At 42.2% G+C, this 18,925-nt stretch overlaps 1 protein-coding gene across 4 annotated transcripts in view; it reads right to left on the bottom strand.

The window, feature by feature from the left end:
• ARSJ (arylsulfatase family member J) overlaps window positions 1-18,925 on the bottom strand; it is a 152,606-nt gene that overhangs the window by 47,886 nt on the left and 85,795 nt on the right. For all 4 annotated transcript variants that reach the window (XM_064416019.1, XM_064416021.1, XM_064416022.1 and 1 more), the window contains one exon: window positions 2,370-2,516. In XM_064416019.1, coding sequence (XP_064272089.1) covers window positions 2,370-2,516 — 147 coding nt within the window. The remainder of the gene's footprint in view (window positions 1-2,369; window positions 2,517-18,925) is intronic.

Here is an 18,925-nt window from a genome sequence, read left to right as displayed (position 1 = left end):
TGCAATTACTACTGGACTCAAATGAAAATTTCAAAGCCCACTTAAGGGAAGAGAATGCTGGAAAGGGAGTCTGGAATAGAGAGACCACAGCAATCACTTCATTGCTTTTCTTTTCCCCATTAGGAAGTCTGCAATTATTTTCCTCATTAGGAAGTTTGGGCTTCCACCTGTTGATTCACAATCAAAATTTGGGAGGAACAGAAACTACTAACTACATGATACAAAGTAAATCCACACGCACCACATGAATTCTGTCGTGGAAACCCTTATTATGCTGAATATGTGAATGCTCTCTACAAAACAGCCTTTGAGGAGCTCCTCCCTGGATTTCTCTCATTCCAGACCGCCTGAAATCTGGGTGTGACAAGTGCAGGGGTGAGAACACACATCAAGGTACCGTGTCACTACACTGCTCCAACATGCTCTGGAATTGCTAGGGAAACACAGTAGTATTTTTTATTAGGAACTGAGAAGAGAACTGACAGCAAGAAGAGAACCCAAAGGGCAGCTCTGGTTGCTTATCCAAATTGTCCCAGTGCGTCAGAGGAATCTTCTATGCAGCAAATGACAAGAATTTGGTATAGGTTGTTCTCTCTCAGGAGAAAAAGAATTAATTTAGCAACCTTATTAAAAATAATCCAGATGCTATTGTTTTCTAAATGTAAGAATTAGGTTTTTATTTCTTTCCTATGACAAAACAATTTCAAAACAACAAAGAGAAAACTCCACATAAATTAATTGTTTCAATGAAATACCAAAAGTGTTTTAAAACTAAGCTCAACAACCTTCCAGAATAAATATACACATGGGGGGAAGCAGGGGAAGATAAAAAAAAATCTTTAAATCCAATTACTTACTGAAGACCTTATTTAAGCTGAGGTAACTGGGATGCCTGTGATTCCTTTGCAGAAAGGAACTGGAGAGAATGAATGGTTTCAAGGTGAGGGCAAGCGACCCTTCCCTCCTTCTGTGCTCATTCTCTTTTGTCCCCTTCCTTTCAATTACAGAGCAGCTTGACTGGGCCTGCAGAGGAGGGAATGCAACCCCAGGGCCAACATACCTGCCCAAAAGCCGAGCTGGGCAGAGCCGCGGGCTCTGAGTCACCTTTGATCACATGGAGTTAAACCTTTAATTACTTCATCTCCACTTACAACCACCCCATGCCAACCTAAAATCTTTGTGAAAAACACCGCCTTACCATCATTCTAGTACCTACCACCGAGGAACAATGGAATTGAGGCAGTAAACTCAAAGAAAACACTCCCTTACTACACCAGGGCAAGTCTTGGCACATGCTAAGATAAAACAGTGCTCGTATTGTGGGCTGGCTTTTTTGAAAGAACGGTGACAGCGAAGGTCTGTGACAGAACACGGTACAAACCTTGTCCTGGTGAACGGGCACAGCCCCACGCAGAGCACGTGCAGCACCACAGAATGGCTACGCTGAAGGGACCCATGCTCCATCCTCATCAGCGAGCCCCACTCCCGGCCCTGCCCAGGACACCCCGAGTCACATCCTGTTCCTGAGAGCCTCGTCCAAATGTTCATGGAGCTCCGGCAGCCTTGGGGCTGGGAAGAAATCCTTGATCCTTTTACCGTGTGTGACCATTGCAACTGCGCAGTGAAATAAATGGGCAGGAGATCTTTCTCCTTTTTAATGCCTTCATTAAGAAGAATCAGCTCAGGTGGGGAGAAATTGACGGGTTGTGCCCATGCCGCCGGTGATCCCAGGCGTGGCACAGAAGAGGAGGAGGGTGATGCAGCTTTGTCTGCTGGTCTGCAGGCAGAGCTGGGGATTCCGTCCTCAGAGTAGCAGATTCCTGCCTTTTTGTCTGACATCCCGGGGCGTCTCTTTAATCAACATCTTTTCAGGTTAGGGTGAGAAGCAAAAAGGATCCAAGCAGGTACGGGACTACGCTCCCATCCTCAGACGTCACTTAGGTCACTTGTTGGCTCGTGATTTTAGGGGTTTTTCTGGGAAAACTGTAAAAATTCAGGGCGCAATGCATTTCTCATCTGCATACTGGCTCTGATGTCACTGCTATCCTCCTGGTACTTGGGAGGGTGCCGGTGTCCCTCCCTGGCAGGCGGCCAGCATCAGGGGGACAATGGTTAATCACCAGCCATTAACAGGTAATTGAAGAACTCCTCTTTAACAGTGAAACTAACTTACAGCAACTGGTCTGACTTGTTTTTAACTCTGCAACCTAAAAAAAATAGATAACTTTTTATTCATAACACACGGGGAATCCTTAACCCTTCCACAACGCTACCATTGTGTTGTCTTCCACTTTTCTGCCAAAGCAACCTCCTTGAAGCCCAGCAGAGAGCCAAAAGAACCCCAAACCACAAAACCCAGCGAGACTTACCTTTGCAGCGGACACACGCGATCCTGCACCTTCCAGGAGCACACGGCACGGGAAGAGGGCTCCCGGGAAGCGTCTCTGGGAAGCCTTCGAGGAGAGACATCAGGATTTTTAAGTAGCATCAGCGCAGCTGGATGACAGGAGAAGAGCCTGCAGACAAATGAGATTGTGTTGGCATAAGCTGGGAGCACTGAGCTGCAGCGCCCAGGGCAGCGTGCCATGAAATCCAAGTGCTGCCAGGCTCTGGGCATTGTGAAACCGGGGGCACACCTCGGAGAAATCCATGTGTGCAAATCCAGCTGTCAGCCGCTGAAATTGCTGCACCTCTTTCCTCAGATAGCACCGTAATTTAATTAAGTGTTGATGTGTTCTGGGTGGAAGCCCCTCAGCAGCACTGCTTCTGAATAAGCCATTTCATTTTAGAAAGTGAATGGGAACAGAGGCCTTTCCCATACTACAGAAATATTTTGGAACCAAAGTCAAATTCCACTTATCATTGTTTTCATAGTAGTTGGATTTAAACTCAAAGGGAACAAAAAAAACCCCCCTACATCATAAATTATATTCCTATAACTCATTAAGGGTGATTGCAAAATCAGTGGAAAAACTTTAACCAAATCTCCCAGTATTGAGGGATTAATCTGTCTTGCCACTGTTTTCCAGGCTTATCAAAATACAAATCTGACTTGGTCTTTGCTTGCTGCGTATGAAATAGTATGTGGTTGGAGAAGAGTAAGCTGTTTCTATAGGATATGTCCCTTTTTTCCAGCTAAAATTGTTACATTTTACATCTCAGAAACCTCTGGAGCTGATTCTAAGTAGCACCAACAAGCCAAGACGCAGATTTACAGCTCCTGTGTTACAGGTTTCTTCCTCTAACAAAGAGAAGCTGCCCCCTCTCTTCCTTGCATGTATCAGAGAGCCTTTGTGGTATCAAATGCAGGCCAAAGGAACATATGGCACTGGGATTTCTTCTGGATGAGGTCATCTGAAGGAAGGTCTCTTTCCTCCCTCCACTTAAATGCTGTCCTCAGAATTTGGCCATGACATTCCAGATAAAATTATCACTTCCCCAGTCCTTAGTATCTCCTCAATTTTCTGTTTTAAGTCAGCGCTGGGAGGACAGCCACATTCCCTGCACAATAGCTGACAGATTCCTTGGGTTCTAGCCAAAATGCTGCTTTGGAACTGGTTCTTGCTGTGCTTGGAGTCATTTCAGTCTCTGAGCTGCCAACTTAGTTGGGAGTTTTGGGGGTGTTTTCAGGAATCATTTTTATTGAGAGCATCAAGTGACCTCTAAGCCAGATGTAAGCCCAGTTATTCCTAGTTTTGAGGAAGTTCAAGCTGCTCATTTTGGAAAGAGAAGTTAGGGTGGTGGCAGGGATTTGGTTTAGATGTTAAATGTGCTCTGTGATGATAACCAAAAATAACATCAACACAGGTTCCACAGCCTGCAAGACTGGTTTGGCTGTATGATCTGCAGCAACTGGTGATGGAGTTGCACATTAGCAATGATTGTACTGGCACACGTTTTGGGATGCATCCTGTCTGCACCTAAAATACCAGGCATTGCATACAGGGAATGAAGAGCAGTGGAAAACAGAAACAGAGCTTTGTGCAAGCACTAATTACATACGTTGGATCAGGCCTGGAGCTGGTGAGCAAAAGTAGGTAGATCAACCAAAAGCTATTATGAGGAAGAAAAGGCTGTGAGGATAGTACCAATGCACAAATAACACAGCCTAAAGGATTTTTTTTTTCTCTCATTAGAATACTTCCTCTATTTTCGCATTTCTTTAAAGAGACAGACAACGCCCCCCCCCCCCCCATTTGACTTCATAGTTAGAATTACTTTAAATTTTAAAAAATCCAGTAATGAGCAGTAACAGGCATTATTCCTTAGATGCGGCTTGTCTCTTTAGCTATGAGCTCTCCCCCTGGCAGGGAGAAGGTGCTCGGGAGGGCGGTGCAGGGCGGGGAGCGTTTGGAGGAGCCCCCCGGCCCTCGCTGTCTCCTCGCCGCCGCTCGTGGAGCCCTGACCTGCCCCGCAGGTGCTGCCAGGCTCCGGCAGCGTTCCTTAGGAACCGGAGATTTTCAGCTGAAAGGCACTACTAAAAATATTGCTGCTTCCATGGCAACAGCCCGTGCAATACAATGGGGTGGCTCTTCGCAGGATATTGCCAAAAGATCCGAGATGAGAAACTCTCGCTTCAGCCGCCAGAGCTGCGATGGAGCAGAGGACCCCCAGAAGCCGCTGCTATTTATGTAACCATCTCCAGCTTGCTTTGTGCCTTTGTGCAAAGCTCCTGCTTCTCGCAGTGCACCATTCCAAAGACAAACTTCTCAGGACCAGACAGTAACAGGAGCAGCAGTACCTAATGCAGCACATAGAGGTCTTCTCCTTCCCTGGGTTTCATTCTGGTTACCAAAATGCCAATGTGTTAATTTTGCTATGACTCCGAGCACCTTTCGAGCCATATCAATAAACTATTTAATAAAATTAATAAAATTAATAAAAATAGAATAAAAATAAAAACTTGAACTACAGCAATATGTTGAAGCCACAGAGGGGCTGCCCAGACTTACTTCGATAACAGAATCATGATTGCTTGAGGTAAAAAGTTTCATAAATATACACCCACAGATAGGCTTCAAAATTCATAGCCAGCCTCCTTAAAGTTCAATTTGGTAGAGCAGCTGAATGGTCATTAGCCCTTAGGGGTTTAGAGTGGGATTTAGTGGGAATTACTAAGAGAAAAGCTGTTCCTGGGATCAAAACATTATGATTTGACAGGCCTGAATGGATGTTACACCTGACTTCAATCCCATTCTTGAAACTTTTTGCATAAAACCTAAAAATAAATGAGGAAATCAATCAGCCTGGCCTTCATGACAGCTGTCCTTGCTGGTTATGTCTAACTCATATAAACAAGAGGTTTTGATACATTGTTTCTGAGTGAATAGCTGGAAGAGAATTTAAGCAAACTGGCTTCCCATCCTTTGCTCTAATTTATCCAATTTTCATCTCAAAAATTAGTCAATCTGCCAAGGCTTCAAATAAAAATGAAGGCAAAGCACAACTAAATGAGGACATTTCTTGGAAGTTTATCTTTTTCCATGATTACAACAAGAGGCTGTTGGAGTTAAAGCGCATCCACTGTTTATCCTTTGTGTGGAGAGGCTGCCTGCAGAAAGGGACTCGGTTTACATTATTGTCAGTCTGGCAGGAACTGAGTAACTGAGGGCCAGCGTGCCTTGCTCAGCTATTCAAGAAATAGCATTCAGCAAGATCCTTCTACAAATATCTAATTGGCTTCTCAGGCTAATGTAATTAAATTAGCTTCAAACACTCGTTTGGTTGCCAAATTGTTTGAAGTACAGTAGAACGCAGGGATATTGCCAGGGAGATATGGATTAGCAAATGAAGAGAAATATAAAACTTCAGGGCCAAAAATAGAATTGTACTGAGGGAAAAAACCAAGGGTTTTCAATTAAGAAGTGAAGTTTTCTCTCTGATAGTTATAATAGCATTGGCATTATAACAGTTATAGTATAAAGGTGAATATATAGCAAAGAGGAGCTCTCTGGGGACTGCAAGTACACACCTGTATTAACAGAGCTTACATTCTTCTAATCTCTATTAATATGATTTACTGATCTTGCAGAATGCAATCCCTATCAGTTGTCCCACCATGGCTTTGAGTAATTTCCATTCACCAAAGCACTGAGCCCTGTGATTTCAAAGGGAGGTGAGCACATACTTAAAGTTAAGCCCATCTAAGTGGAAAGGGATAAACTTCAGCACATGCTTGAATGCTCACTGAGTGGCAACCTACACTCCTTTGGCACCTGGCCCATTTGCAGGGGTAATTTCATGGCTTTTTCTCCTTTGTCTCCAAGTGACTCCATGTTTTTCTGTGCAAAACACATCTCCACTTGAAATGGAGATACCAACTTCAGGTATAGAAAAGAGCAGTGAAATAAAGGTCATGTTTTATGGACTTTTTTAAACTTGGCATCACCTAACCAAGACTGAAGTCCAATACAGAAAAATATACATATACTAATCAATGATCACATTTCACTGCAAAGTTCCCTTTTTTCCATTTCTTCCACATTAATCCCCAGTGATTTTTCTGAGAACAGAGTAAAGCCTCCCTCAACATCTGACCTAAAGTGATTTTTGATCTCCCAGAACAACAAGATCAGCATTATCTGTCCTATCCTTCACATTTTACTGTGGAAGGAATTACTAGGTAAAATCTGGCAGTAAACAAGGTTGCAATAAGACCTTTTCACCATGAAAATAATGAGTCAGTTAAATTATCCCACTTCCCTGTAGGAATCAATGGTCATAGCCAGAACAGCACAACAGAAAGAATCTTTACATTTTTTATTCGAAAATAGCACAGGAATACAAGTAAATACTAACGTGTAAATTCCTAGTGTAAATATACTACTAAGAGGAAAGAAAATTGTTTAAACTTTTGAACTGTTGTAAGTGGATCAACACAGTAAAAATGAACACCTGATGAACAAAATGCTTTAGAAAAATACAGAAAACCTAAGGTTGAGTAATTGCATCAAACTGAGAGATAAAAGCACTCAGTATTTCTGAAAACTGATCTTGCAAGCATAGAAGGAGCATTCTAAGTGTAGCCTGACAGGTCTTTCAAGGACTTGAGAAACATAAAGGCAATTGAATGCAGTTCTTTTATACTTTAATTAAAAGGAACATTCCACGCAAGGACTTAATTTGCCAGTTTCCAGCCTAGACTGAATTTTTATAGCTGAATTTGAAACTCTTCAAAATAAGGGTTTATATAATGGAAAGGCTGACACAAGCCTGACTTCAGGGATGAGAACCACAGCATCAGATTTTCCTCTCTTACTGCAGAAATTACAAATGGCTTCAAGCAAAACTGAAGTAAAGAAGAGATAAAAATGATCAGTAGCTTTTTAGATGCACCTTGAAGAAAGCACGTTTGAGTGGCAAATAAGATCAGATTCTAAAGCACATAAAGCAGATGTTTGCCAGCATCATGAGAAATAGCAGGGAAGAATTTTGCTTTTCCCTGAGGCAGATCTTCCTTGGACATGCACTGGGAAGGAAATTGAACCCAAAAGCACAGTAAAGCAGTAAAACTGCCCTAAAGAAAAGTAGTAACAGGTGCTGGGAATGCCAGAGAAAGAGGAACTGCCCTCTTTCAAGCAGCTCTTGGGCAAGACAGTGTATGACAGCAAGCAGAAAGCAGTTCCCTGACATAATTGTTCCTCTCAGGATTTCAGCAAACATCTCTTGGCTTCCTTGCAACTGCTTGCAGAAACAGGAGCACTGCAACACTTGGGCAGCTGCATGTCTGCAGGATTGTAGGAAAGCTGGGTATAACCCTGATTCTCTTTTTGCTCTGTGCAAGGGAGAGGCTTGTGTGTAAAAGTCTTGTTCCTCCCAAGATCTATTCAAAATCACTTATATTTTTATTTCTTATAAAGCTTTTGGGGTTTGGACTGTAAAAGCATCTTTGTCTCCTTTTAGGGAGTTCACTGCAGCAAAGTCTAGGTTGTTCCACTGCAACATCCTGGCTGGCTTTGGATACTCGCTTTCAGTCTGTGAGTTTGCTTGTCACAGTCGATGACAATGGGAATTTAAAGAAATTCATGCAGGCATGGAGATTGTCCCTGTTCCTGTATTCCCTGAATCCCCAGTGTTGTTGGTTTTCAGAAAAGCAACTGAGTGACTGAATGGAAATTGGTGGTTTCTTTTGGAAGTTTAGGATAAGAGTTAAGCAAATAAACAAATGCTGTAGACCAGAACATTTAAACTGGTGCCAAAATAAACCCAGACGAATGCTGTAGTGATTCAGGCTCTGGAATTGTACATACAAGAGTGTTCACAAATGTTTTCACTTTTTCAAAAATAACAACAACAGAAAGTTACCACAGGCACAGAGTGAGCTATCTCAGAGTTAAAATTTTCAAGTGGGAGCAGTACCAGCCAAGGCTGTGTTACCTTGACGAGATTACTTGACACACTCAGTCAGAACAGAGCACATTCTCCAAGTGTGTCAGTCACACAGGAAAACCAAAATTCTCTAAAAAACTACCAGGGCACAGCTTTGTTTTAAAGACCAGAAGTCCTCTTCTTCCATCGCAATGCTTTTCCAACCCTCCTGGTGAGGAAACTCCCTCATTTCTCTCCAAAACGTGAATGCCCAGCAACTGTTTGACATTCTCCACATTCCCACTCTGCACTTTTTCAAGGAAATGCATTTACATTACGATTGTGAAAGTCTCTTTACTTTCTCACTACCAAGCTAGAGATGTATTCCATATTATCCCTTTTCTGCTTGTTTGGAGCCAAGTGTGGAGGAATAAACCACTTGGGAATGACAGTATGAGTGAGCTGTGGGAGACTGCCAGACTTTATTACAAATAGAAAACCCACTCAGAGTGGGACAAGGTGCAATATAAACCAATCTGAACTATCTCAAAAGGCAGCAAGCAAATTTCTCTCAGATTCAAAACCTGTCTTGCCTTTTTTTCACCCTCTCCTTTTGATTTTTCTGCACCTCTGCCTTTCTTAGGTCTGGTCATGTCTGAAAGCAAAATAGTGACTTTTGCCAAAAAACCTGTTGTCACAGGATTTCCAGTACATTTTGGCAGGTGCAAAAGATAGATCCCTGCATGTTTACCCAGTGCCTGTGAAAACTCCAAGCCTTCAGAGATTCCTCCAGTGCAAGCTAGAATATGAGCCTAAAGCAATTTCCTTCCTTTTATATAAGTCAGGGTCACCTCTGAGTTAAACAGAATCCAGAAGGATTTTCAGCAAGGGTTTATTTCTTCTACTTTCTATTTCCTTAGTTCTCTTTCTGTGATTTAAGAATCCCGAAGGGAGCTACAGTTTACCACAGCAGGAGGGCACAGACAAATATAAGAACGTATGTTAATAATAAAATTATCTGATCTGCTTTTTGTTGGAGGTGCCAGAAAAAAATCAGTCTTATACATCCTCTCCAAGAACTGAGGATCATTAATCATAGCAATGCTTATTTTTCACTCCTTTTGAATGTATGTGCTATTTTCCTAAGAACAGCAAAATGCACTCAGTTTTCCTGTGCTGTGGTGTTGCTATAGGCTGGGTTAGCACCTGCATACAGAAATACTCCTGAAAAAATACCACACTAAGTGGGAAAAAAAAAAAAAGCAACTTGCAAAACACATTAATTTATGGGAAATCCACAAGTCATGGATCCCACTTGACTTTAAATCAGTGGGGGATTTTTTTTAAAGGGGATTTTTCAGGCCATGATTTACTTGTTTTGGTTTTTTTTCTAAATTTTATTTCCAGTGGCAGAGAAATGCTTCAGAAATGTCCTGTGAAGTTATAGCAGGTGATTGGCTTCCTGAACAAAAAAGGTTTGTTATGGTTTTTCAAATTTCAGTATGTCTCTGCTACTTCAAAGTTCTTTAGTAACCTTTTGAAATACTGACAAAAGCAATCAGTTTGTTAAGATGATCATCTACTGAAAAATAAATGACTCAACATTGCTGTACTTACTTTCATTCCTAGGAAGCAGATTTTAGATATAATTTCTGGGTTCAGGTTCCATGCTTTGCTTAACACAAAACAAAGATCTTAAATATGTTATTAAGGGAAGGGGTGAAGCACAACAGGATTATGAATTGTCTACTTTGCTATGAAATGAACCTGAAATGCTTTCACTGACCTTTTTGGCTGGCTGTTGCCTGTAGTGTAACACTGTTTCAAATACTACTTCCAGTCTATGTGAAATCCTTGGAGAGATGTAAATGTAATTCCCAGAGGGTGCATGACAAAGTGTAAGTGTTACACTTGTCATCATTCAGAGCACAGAGGTTACGTGAGGAGTGCAATTGGGAACAATATTAGGCACTCCCTGTGAATCAGGGGTGTAGTAAAGCAAGTAAATAGGAAGGACCATGATGGTTATTACATTGATTTTGTTCCTTGAACAAAGACAGTTTTAGTCTCTGGGCATGGCAGCTGCCTAAAAGAACACAGATTGCTTGGGATAACTTACATGGAACTGTAAGTTTGCCCTGTATCACAGGGCAAACAATCATTTCACTGCAGTGGGTACAGCAAGAAAGAGCTTGCATGCTCCAGGAGTGTGGAAAAGGCAATGGCAAGTCAAGCTGCAGAGCTGAGTGACCTTTGAAAGGAGTCCTGAAAAAGGCTCACAGCCTGCAAGTGCCAGAAATGTCAGAGTGTCCTGGAGCTGGACGTGTTCGACTCCTCTGTGCTCAATCTTCCACTCACCAAACCTGACCAAGAATGAAACCTGAGCTCCAGAGCCTTATGGTTCTTTGCACCCTGATCACAACTGATTTTATTTCTGCCCTCTGGTAAGAAATCCATGCTAAGAACTACACTTGCATTTTGGAATTAAAATTTCACGTCTGTAAGTTTCATGCTCCAGCAACTTCCTTGAGCCCAAATGTGCTCAGGGATGGGGCAGAACCACACCCCTTAAAACACAAGCCAAAAATGGTCTGAAAATTATTAGGAAAGCTTTTAACTGCCCTGGAAGATTCCAGAAGCACCCTGGTAATTAAATGAGGGGGTTAATACACTAATAAAAATAACTGCTGTAAGTTGAAGCAAACTGTCAGCCCAGTGTGGCCTGATGGAAATTTCAGTGAACCTGCAGGTGAATCCAAACCCACTCTTCCCCTTGTGGCATCAGCTGGGTGGAGGCTCTTCTATTCAGACCTGAGCTCTGCCACTGTGCAGCCAGCAGAGTTCTTGTGAAAAGACAAAAGGAGGGGAAGAAAACAAACTGGGTGTAACTTCTTGGGGATTTGTGTTTTTCTGGGTGGTAAAAAGCTGAGGGCAACGTGCGGAGAGTTGGGAAGCCAACAGAAAGCTCAGCCAAGCTGTTCCTCTGCTTACAAAAGCAGAAAAGAAGAAAGAAAAGAGGAATTTATGGTACTGCTATGAAGCCAAATGGAAGTGTTCAGATGTTCTACTCGAAGAGCTTTAGGGAAGGTCTCTGAAATGGCAGGGACAGTCAGAACTTCTGCCACCACAGATGGTGGCTTTCACACTGCCACCTTCTCCTGCATCAGACAGGATGAATGTGACAGTGCCAGATACAGAGGACGGGTGCACGCTGGGGAGGAAGGAGAACTTCCCTGTCAGCAGCAATGAAGAGTGGGATGAGCTCAGCAGCCACCTACAGAGTTCCTGCCTTGGGGGAAATCTCCCAGAGAAATGCAAATGCCTGCGTGCCTCCAACAATCCCGACCAAGCCACAGGACCCTCCTGTTTCCTGAAGAGCCATTTGAGAAAGTGTTACGCTCAGCTGAAATCAGAAATAAATCTGCCTTAGAAACAGAGCAGACTGACCCACACACGAGCATGGAAACTACACATAAAAAAGTGAATGGACCTGCAGACAGTTTAATAAAACATTTCTGGCTCTCACTGATTTATAAGAGAGAGAGAGAGAGATGACTACTTGCTCTGACAGTTCTTTACTGTACCTACTCCTCTCTGCTGTGAGAGGTTCAGAACAGCTAGAGTTTATGCAAAGGTATTTTCCTTTATTTCAGTGGCAGGATATGCAGGTATTCTGGAGAGGGAACAGTGTTAGATATTCACTCTTGGCCAGGGCACACCAATTCAGGGTACCAAAAAGCAAAGATTGTTTCTTCAGCAGATACATCACTTGTTGGCTTGGCTCATATTTGAACAATTGGTTTGGAATTCTCCTTCCCTGAAGAATCTGGACTCCTCTCCTGCCCTGGGACCCCAAGGATTGTTTCCCATCACACAGCAGTCCCAGCCAAAATGGAGCACCTAGACAGATTTCTGATTTTCATATAGCAATGTGATCACTCTATAGTCATTTCCTGATTCTGGTGCACCAAAAAGAAACTGTCCCAGTTTTTTTACAGAGTAATTTAAGCACAAGACATATTGTAGGTCTGAAAGGCAAAATATGTGGCAAGACTCATGGGTAAAATTGAAGCTGGTGGCTAATTTCCATTTTAGCAGAAGGGCTTGCTGCCCTGTCAGATGCAAAAAGTGCAATTATTTTTATCTTTGAAAAGAAAGACCCACCATTTCATTAACAGAGACACAGTCAATCCACAGGCAGTTAGATCCTTGCACTGGTGGAAATGGAGTGTGCTTTGAGAGACAGAGCCAGACCTTAATGACAGGAATGTTTCTGGAATGTTCACAGTGGCAAATTGCTTAAGAAAAAAGCAAACCATACTTTTCACAAATTCTTACATTTTTTTACTTTGTTGTATCAAATTGGATTTGCTTGGATTTGGAGCAATTGGGCCACACCATTGGGGGATTTTCAAGAGAGTAATAATATGTTTGAATCAAAATCACAGGAAAGGGATTTTGGCTGAAATACTGAGTTCATGTGGTAGAAGCAGTTTGCTGCAATCTCAACATTTGCATAAGAACATTTGACATGCTCTGTGTTTGTGCTGCTCTGACCAGTGAGTAAATTCAAGCACAAAAAAGTGAGATCCATACGTCCCAGTTTGTTTTACCAACTATTTATTCATGAGCACAGTCCAAGGTAGAACTATGCCACAAGATTATCAAAAGGCAGCATTTGCTTGCATCATCTATTGCAAATAATATTGTTTCTGGTTCTGTCCCTCAGGCTAAGACTTCTGGAAAGATTTTGAAACCCAAAAGTATCAATAAAATATTTTAAGAGTATCTTTTTGCTTTCAGTCATCCCTGTTATGTCCTTGTTCTTAAATATATCATCAGACAAAAATAAGCAGATTACGCCTACCTATGGCCCACGAATGTCTGGCAGTCAGACATTTGTTTTAACTAGGAGTTTGTGATTGTGAAAAAGGCATTGCTGGAAGCAATGAACAATGAACAAATGTCTGGCTTTATTACAATAAATATCTATGAAACCTTTCTCCAAGGATTTTCTCTGCTCTCCACAGTACACCCTTGCTCATATTTTTAAATAAGAAGTTTTTTTGCTGAGATGTGGTTCATATCATGAAACTTGGATGAAATCATGCTCCTTACAGCTCTAGCTATTTTCCAGTTTGTGACTCAAGCTGAGTTATTATTATTATTAAAAGGCAGACCTTTAAGACATAATCCAGCTTGGGCATTTCTGTAGAAGGGACATTTCACTAGGAAGTTTTTACTTTGTTTTCTGAGCCAGCATTTAGTTAAAAATATCCCTATAATACTGATATTAACCAGCTTTTTCTTTATTACCACTGGCAAGCAGCAGCATCTTATATACCTCAGAATGCCCTGTGAGGGCAGCAGGAAGAAAAACTCCCATGTGAGTGTTGAATAGTGACAGGGAGAGAAAAACAAAGAGACAAACAGCGCAGGAAGAAATATTTTAAGGGAGATTGTAAAGTTTTCTAAGGCCTTGCAAGGACAGTGACATTAAAAGAGAAAGAGTTTAATGATTTTAAAGACTTTAAAGACTTCCTTTAACTTCAGATGACAGACTATGTGGTATCAGGATAAATTTTCAGTGCCTGAAAATGGTCTCAAATGCTCTTCCATCTGAGCCAAGTATAGCCTTGGATAGGTGGTCCTGTGGGGTAAATGCTACAGAGAAAGACTCCCTGGGAATGAGCCAGCTCTGGGAATTCCTGCACCAAAACCACTGTGGAGAAATCTAACACATCTGTACGTCTGCTAAAACCAGCTACTATTTGTCCTTTTTTATTTATAATGAAAATGCACATTAGAACAGCTCATCATAGAATGTTATGGGGCTGGAAGGGACCTGGAAGCTCACCCAGGGGCAGGGACACCTTCCAGTCTCCCAGGTTGCTCCAAGCCCTGTCCAACCTGGCCTGGGACCATTGCAGGGATGGGGCAGCCACAGCTTCCCTGGCAGGCAGTGCCAGGGCCTCCCTGCCCTCACAGGGGACAAATGGCTGGCGAGGCTGGAAGGATCCTGTGGCAGGCAAAAGAAAACCTCGGCCACGGCCGCTGGGGAAGCTGGTCTGCACACACGAGAAGGAAGGAAACTGGCAAACCACCGGCAGGGAGTTCACGGTTGTGGCTGCCCACAGGGGGCTGCCCTGGGGCTCCCTTGCCCAGCCGTGTCACGCCTCTGCTGCTCTGGGCCAGGTCTGTGACTGCTGGGGAGAGCTGGTGCACTCCTGTCTCCCAGTGCCAGCAGCAGCGTGGGGTGAATTCACCCTCTCATCCTCTGTGGGGAATCTGAACCACGCTGACAGCGCCATTCCCATTTTAGGGATGCAGCACCCAAGGCACACATTGGGGTGGGTACACAGAATGCTCTCAGAGAAGCCCAGTCCTCCTGCTCATCCTTTTTTTATCAGCAGCACCATTAAAATGTGTGCTCTGCTCTATGAAGCTGTTATGCTCAATCTTTTGATAGCAGGAATGGTACATTGAATCAGACATTTTCTATCATGGACTATCTAGCTCCTTTCTTAAAACTACTGGAAGCACTCATGTTCTTTAGTGACTTCATCTTTTTCAGATAATTTATTTCAAAATTACAATTTATTAAATTTATTAAAAATTTACAATTAAATTTACAATTTAATTTCATGACTAAAATCTAAATCGCCAAATAGCAAAGAACATTTGCTTTTTACTCAGTTAATTCTAAGCATATATTCATGGCTTATGGTTATCTGCTAATTAATTAGGCCTGAGTCCTACACCACCCACTGATTACTGCCTGATGTACAACAGCAAGTCACTAGAAATCTTCAACTGAAGTCCCATCAATCATTCTACAATAACTCTTCACCAACTTGTAATTTATGTACTGTGTTTCTGCATAAACAACTTGTGTTCCTAGGTGCCAAAGTTGTAAGAAGTAGGTTTTATTTCAGCCTCAGTCTACTGTAAGGACTCAAGCTGACAGATGGGGGTCTTCAGCAAAAAGAATTGGACACAATCATTCTAGCTTCTACTGTGTCTGAGGTGATTTAGGAATTGCCAGACAGGGAACAGGACAAATGTACCTTCTCCCAGAGTATATGTACAACCAAAGTGAAATTAAATGTAAGTAAATATATGGTGATAGCTGTGAGGTAAAATCAGTTCCAAAGTTTTACCCACTACTTTTCAAAAAAATTTGGGATATTTTGTAGAAATTACAATGAGTGGTGTTTCTCATTGCTGGATGGGCAGAACTGTATGTGGTTGCATTAAATCACATTTTATATACACAGCTCCAGTTTCCCAAAGTTCCAGATGGCACTGTAGCACCTGTGTGTCCTACCATTATTTCTCATTCCACAATCTATGTTCTTGGCCCATTTTATGGGCTTAGTGACTGCTCCCAAAGCATGGCTTGGCCTGGTGGCTGTCCCTGCCCACTTTGCATCCTGCACTTCCACAATTGCCCTGCCTGGATAGTCGAGTTGGGAGCTTTTTCCTGCCATTGTGTTTGTTTATTGGAACCAGGTTTCATTAGCATCTCTGCAAGACAGAAGACTGCATTAACAGATTTAAAAGCTGCCAGAACCTATAAAATCCAATCAAGAAAACAATCCCTAAGGGAGAAAATGATTGAGTGCCTATAAAGGTACCAAGTTCTTCCACCCAGATGGATTTTTTCTAATAGAACTCTACTCTCTAAAGGCACTTAGGGTGCAATTCTGGCACCACTGGGTGAGGCCTCATTATCTGGGAGATAACGGGGCTGTGTACAAGGAGAGGGAGAGCTTGGGGCCACTGAGTGTGTTAGAAGAGCGTTCCATTTGAGAAATGTCAGGTCAAATTGCTTCCACTTCTTGTTATCCAACTGTGAAAAATATTAGTATGCATGCTAGGTAGAACAACAGACTAAATAAACAACAGAAAAGAAAAAATTCTCTTTCAAGCCTGGGAAGTTTTTTGCAGTATTTGTGATTAGTAGCTACAACAGAGAAGATACATCTAGGAGAACATTTCTCATTAAAAACCAGAGTTAAAGCAAAGTTTGAGTGAGTGAAGGAAGTACTGTAGCTGTGGCCAGTCACAGTGTGCAAACACAGTGTGCTTGTAGGGTTGAGACAAATGAGGGGGGAAACAGAGAATATTCTTGGTAGTATTGTAAATATTTATGTTGCAGCAAAGTATCCTTGGCAGCTTGGGCAGAGGTTTATAAAATATGAAGACAGAAAAGTGCAACCTTCTACCAGATGGGGTTTGGCAGAACACGACCAAGCAATTTGCAGGTTATATAAAGAGATTACCTGACTCATCCTTGGAGCACAGCAACCTGTGGGCTGAATAGAGGCAGTCCTTCAGATGCTGCAGGTTCTTTGGAAGGAAGGAAAGATTCACTTCGGGAGAGATACACTGGTTAAGTCTCTTCTCTTCTGTACAAAGTGTCTTGCAGGCTCTGTTCTATTCCAGTACAGCTCTGCAGATCCCCAGGAAGGCAGGATGCAGACACAGCTACACGTTCCAGCTGGAACAGTGTGCTGTCCAGTCTGAGTGGCCAGCTTACAGTGGGACAGCCTTAGCAAGGAGTCAGAGATGCCAAGGAGCTAGAGGATAGAGAGGGACGCATCTTGTACTCCTCTCCACCTGCAAGGAAGTGCTGTCACTGCTTGTAAGTCAAAAATCTGCTATGGAATGCCCACTTCTGTGAATGAAGCTATTTCTGAATGTTTACCTGTTGCCTTTACTCATTTGAACTGACTGTTCAAACTTAGTAAAAGAATGGAAGTTGTGTAGTGACCTCTCCTCTCGCTCCCTAGAAATTGCTTTTGTGAGCAAAACCTCTGGGGAAGCCTGACTCCTGATCTCCCCAGGAAATTAGCAGGGCAGGGAGCCAGTTATGGCTGCATTCACCGTGCCAGCACAGCACAACAAAAACACACACAAGGGATCTTCATAATAGTAATTGCAGTAAATCCACACCCTGGGGAGCAGGTATGTGCTTTTTGGATAAGCAAACGCCAGTGGGAAAGTCTCTGGCTGTGAAAGCACAAGCCATTGCAAGCAGGTGAGAGGAGGAGCAGAGTAAACTGTGTCAGTGGCTGCAATTTCTACTAGGAACAGGGTCTGGCTTCCCAGGGCTGACTCCCAGGGATGGTCAGATTGAGAAGGCCACAGAACAGGCAACATTTTGCTCCTGTGTTAACACCTCTACCCAGGCTGGCTAGCTATGGAGAGCTCAAATAACTGGCCCGAGTCAGCAGCTTGGATTAAGGGTAAAGAAAAGATGATAATGGTTTCTGAAGACTGTGCATATGTAGGAAAAATACCTCCAAATTTTCTCAAAATGTTTGCTAGTGCAGATTCATTGTAGCTGTCATCATAGATTTTTGTGACAACTCTTTGCATTCCCCTTTTATCTTGAAGTCACCAAATTATTCAGAATATATCAACTTACTTGTTTTTGCTTCCTCATAAGAATGATGAATATTTCAGAAAGTTCTGATTTATCATTATTATTATTATTATTATTATTATCATCACCCTTAAGCTTTTTCAATCCTTACTTTTTCTTTTAGCATAAGTGTGGGAAGCTGCCAAAAGGACAAATTTTGACAGCTCTAGCTCTTTTTTGTTTTTATTGACAAAAACTATCTGTGCAGAAGAGAAAACGTTCTTGTTTTGTAAATGATAATGAATATCTAGGTATGCAGATGAGCATGTGGGTACTGTGCTGCTGGAACAGAGAGAACAGGATGTTCTGTCACTCAGAACTGAGCAGGAGCTGCCTACCTGGCAAGAGGAACCTGCACACAAACAAGTGACAGTTTCTGTGTGATTACAGAGGTCATACAATGTGGGAAATAGAAAGAAAAAAAAATTCTACTGTTTGGTCTGCAGCCTTGGAAGGAGCTTAAACTGATGTAAAAGTAAAGTGCACAGACATTAAGTAGGAAAATCATAAACTTATGTTTCTACAGTTGTAAGAAAGAATATGCCTTAAGTAAGTGAGAAACTGCATTGATAAGATGGTGATGGGTTTCTAATGTAGGGGTGTGGTTATATAGATTAAGCTGAGTTTAGAAATGATAATAGAAATATATGTGTAGATGCGTAACAAAAACCCATTAAGCAAAATTATCCACAGTGAACAAAATTAAGTAAAAGGGAAAAGTTAAAAAAGCAAAGTAAACCTTGTAGGAACTGTCTATTAAGTTAGAAAAGTCTTATAACAAAGAACTTGTAACTACTTTAGGCTATAGCTGACTACTTACTCCTTTAAAATCTCACAGCCTCTGTGACTGATGTTTACCTGAGCAATAAATCGTTCTTAGCCCAACAAGAGCCCCATTCCTTCATTAAAAAACCAGCAATAATAATAGTACAGCAAGGTTTTATGCTTCCCAAACTAAGCTCCCACTGCTGCATGACACAACCCCTCTCTGCAAAGCCATTTGGTTTGGTGTTTCTCCTCTCCAGGAGTTCATGCACTTATGCCTGTTACCCTCACAAATGAACTGGTAGATTTGAAAAGTACCTTCTTCAAATCTTTGCATGAGCATAACACAGCAAACTACACTGATTTTAGACACCTGATGACACACATTTCATGTTATCATCTCCATGAAGGAAACCCCCACAT

This window comes from Passer domesticus, chromosome 4 (genome assembly GCF_036417665.1).
Source record: "Passer domesticus isolate bPasDom1 chromosome 4, bPasDom1.hap1, whole genome shotgun sequence".
NCBI classification, from domain to species: Eukaryota; Metazoa; Chordata; class Aves; order Passeriformes; family Passeridae; genus Passer; species Passer domesticus.
Note: the sequence above shows the minus strand (reverse complement) of the source record. Positions and strands in the feature narration are given on the sequence as shown.